This window comes from Kryptolebias marmoratus, linkage group LG15, assembly GCF_001649575.2.
Source record: "Kryptolebias marmoratus isolate JLee-2015 linkage group LG15, ASM164957v2, whole genome shotgun sequence".
NCBI classification, from domain to species: domain Eukaryota; kingdom Metazoa; phylum Chordata; class Actinopteri; order Cyprinodontiformes; family Rivulidae; genus Kryptolebias; species Kryptolebias marmoratus.
Window position 1 is genome coordinate 645,234 of NC_051444.1, and position 2,209 is coordinate 647,442.

A 2,209-nucleotide genomic window follows, 5' to 3' on the forward strand; every position below is an offset into this window, starting at 1 on the left:
GGGGAGAGGGAAGTCTGGGTCTCCCTGCTTAGGCTGCTGCCCCCACGACCCGACCCCCGATAAGAGGAAGAAGATGGATGGAAGGATGGTCTCTCTCATGGTTGTGGAGGAGTTGTGGCCCACTCTTCTTTCCAGCGTTGCTTCAGCTCATTGGTTTCTGCTCAGCTCTCTGAGGTTCTGGTTCTGGACCGTTCTGTTGTGTTTGGGATCATTGTCCTGTTTGTCGGACAGATGACCTCACATCTGACTCCAGAATCAGCCCAAACCATCAGCCCTCCACCACCGTGCTGACAGCTGCAGTGCATTCTGGGTAAACATCTCTGTGCTGGAACCAGTTTTTCACTCCCAGCTTTAACATTTTGTTTTGTTTAATAAGAAATGACTCAGTGGGATCTGTTGAGTGTTTTTGTTCCCTTTAGGTTAGATCTGAATTATTTTAGAAGCTGATAAAGACCAGATCAGTTTAGTATGTCCTGAAACCAGAAACATGGAGGCGGTGGACTGTCTCATCTGTATTTGTTGGACTCAGTATGAAGGTGATGGGTTGAAGCAAACATGATGTTTAACGCCCTTAGTTTGAGATAATTACCATCCAGAATCTTGTAACTGTTGCAGCAGCACCTGAGTTTTCTGCCCTTTTTGGTTCCTTCCCATGTTTTTGTTTGTTTCTGTCAGGTCCGAACATAATCCAAGCCCAGAACATCACCAACATGTGCCAGGCCTTCAGGAACCTGTGCCTGAACGGCAGGTGCGTTCCCATGCCGAGCATCGGGTATCGCTGTGAGTGCAACATGGGCTTCAGGCTGGACACCAGGGGGGAGTGCATCGGTAAGACGCTTCATTATCCCGTTTGAACCACGCCGGCGAGATTCTTCAGCTTCTTCTCTGCTCTCAGACGATGACGAGTGTGAGAGAAACCCCTGTGCCCACGGAGAGTGTGTGAACACCCAGGGGTCGTACATCTGTCAGTGTCCTGCTGGATTCCAGACCACTGCAACCCGGACCGAGTGCCGAGGTGAGACGTGCACACTCCCACGTGCACAAACAGCCAGTCTGAGAGTTTCTGCCTTTGTTGCAGCTGTGTGTGTTTGTGTCATCAGACCTGGATGAATGTGTGGCCAACGGTCGGATCTGCAACAACGGGCGCTGTGTGAACACGGAGGGCAGCTTCCACTGCGTCTGCAACGCTGGATTTGAAATTTCAGCCGACGGCAAAAACTGTCAAGGTCTGTTCGGTTTCAGGGTTAAAGGAGCAGGGGTGTGTTTCATGAACCTCAGTGAGTGTAATGTTTAATTTTAATGGATCTGATGGAGGAAAGGGAACATGCCTGTGGTTTTCTGCAGCTTTTAGCTCATTTAGTGAAAAAACACGCTTTATTAAACTCTTTAATAAAGAAATAAAGATTATGGGAAAATTTCATGCAGTTGTTTTCCACTAGAATGTTTTTCTGCCCTTTAAAACATGTTTTCCATCTCGGTCATGTTAGTTTGGAGTTGGCAGAAAGATAATGAGTTTTTTTTACTTCTGGGTAAAACTATGCTTCTGCTTTCAGGGAATACCAGGTTTAATTCACTATTGTTTAAAAAAACATTAAATCCTTTCATCATTTTATTCCTGCACTTTAAATTTCTCTGAATGAGAAAGTGACTAAATGAGGATTTTAATTTTGATGACAGATTTTATTCTCTTCATTTTTCTCTCACTCCCTTGAGTAAATCTGTGGATCAGCATTTAAATTGCCTCAAATGTTGTTTATCTCGTCTTCTAGTATTTATATTTTATCATTCAGCTACAAATAAAATCTGTGTCAGAGTATCTCCTGGATTTTATTTGGATCCAAATGAGGTGTTTATGGAACAGATAAACACAAACTCTCTCCTTAAAATGGCTACCACGCCTTTATTTTTATAGCTTCTAGAGCTGTAAGAAAAATAAATAAAACTCCAACAAGTTTCAGCCTAACTACCTTCTTCAAGAAGTCAAATAGATTTCAGAGAAACTTTGAGTCCTTTTGAAGAAGCTGTCCATCAGCTGAGAGTGCTGCAGCTGAAGTGAATGCAGTAAGACTCCACCTCCCATCAGTAAGACTCCGCCTCACATTAGTAAGACTCCGCCTCCCATCACTAAGACTCTGCCTCCCATCAGTAAGACCCCGCCTCCCATCAGTAAGACTCCGCCTCCCATTAGTAAGACTCCACCTCCCATCAG

The 2,209-nt window shown here is 44.7% G+C and overlaps 1 protein-coding gene across 1 annotated transcript in view; it reads left to right on the forward strand.

Moving 5' to 3' along the window:
* Positions 1 to 2,209, forward strand: part of fbn1 (fibrillin 1) — a 53,763-nt gene that overhangs the window by 11,174 nt on the left and 40,380 nt on the right. The window contains exons 6-8 of the mRNA XM_037979892.1: positions 676 to 828; positions 896 to 1,015; positions 1,101 to 1,226. Coding sequence (XP_037835820.1) covers positions 676 to 828; positions 896 to 1,015; positions 1,101 to 1,226 — 399 coding nt within the window. The remainder of the gene's footprint in view (positions 1 to 675; positions 829 to 895; positions 1,016 to 1,100; positions 1,227 to 2,209) is intronic.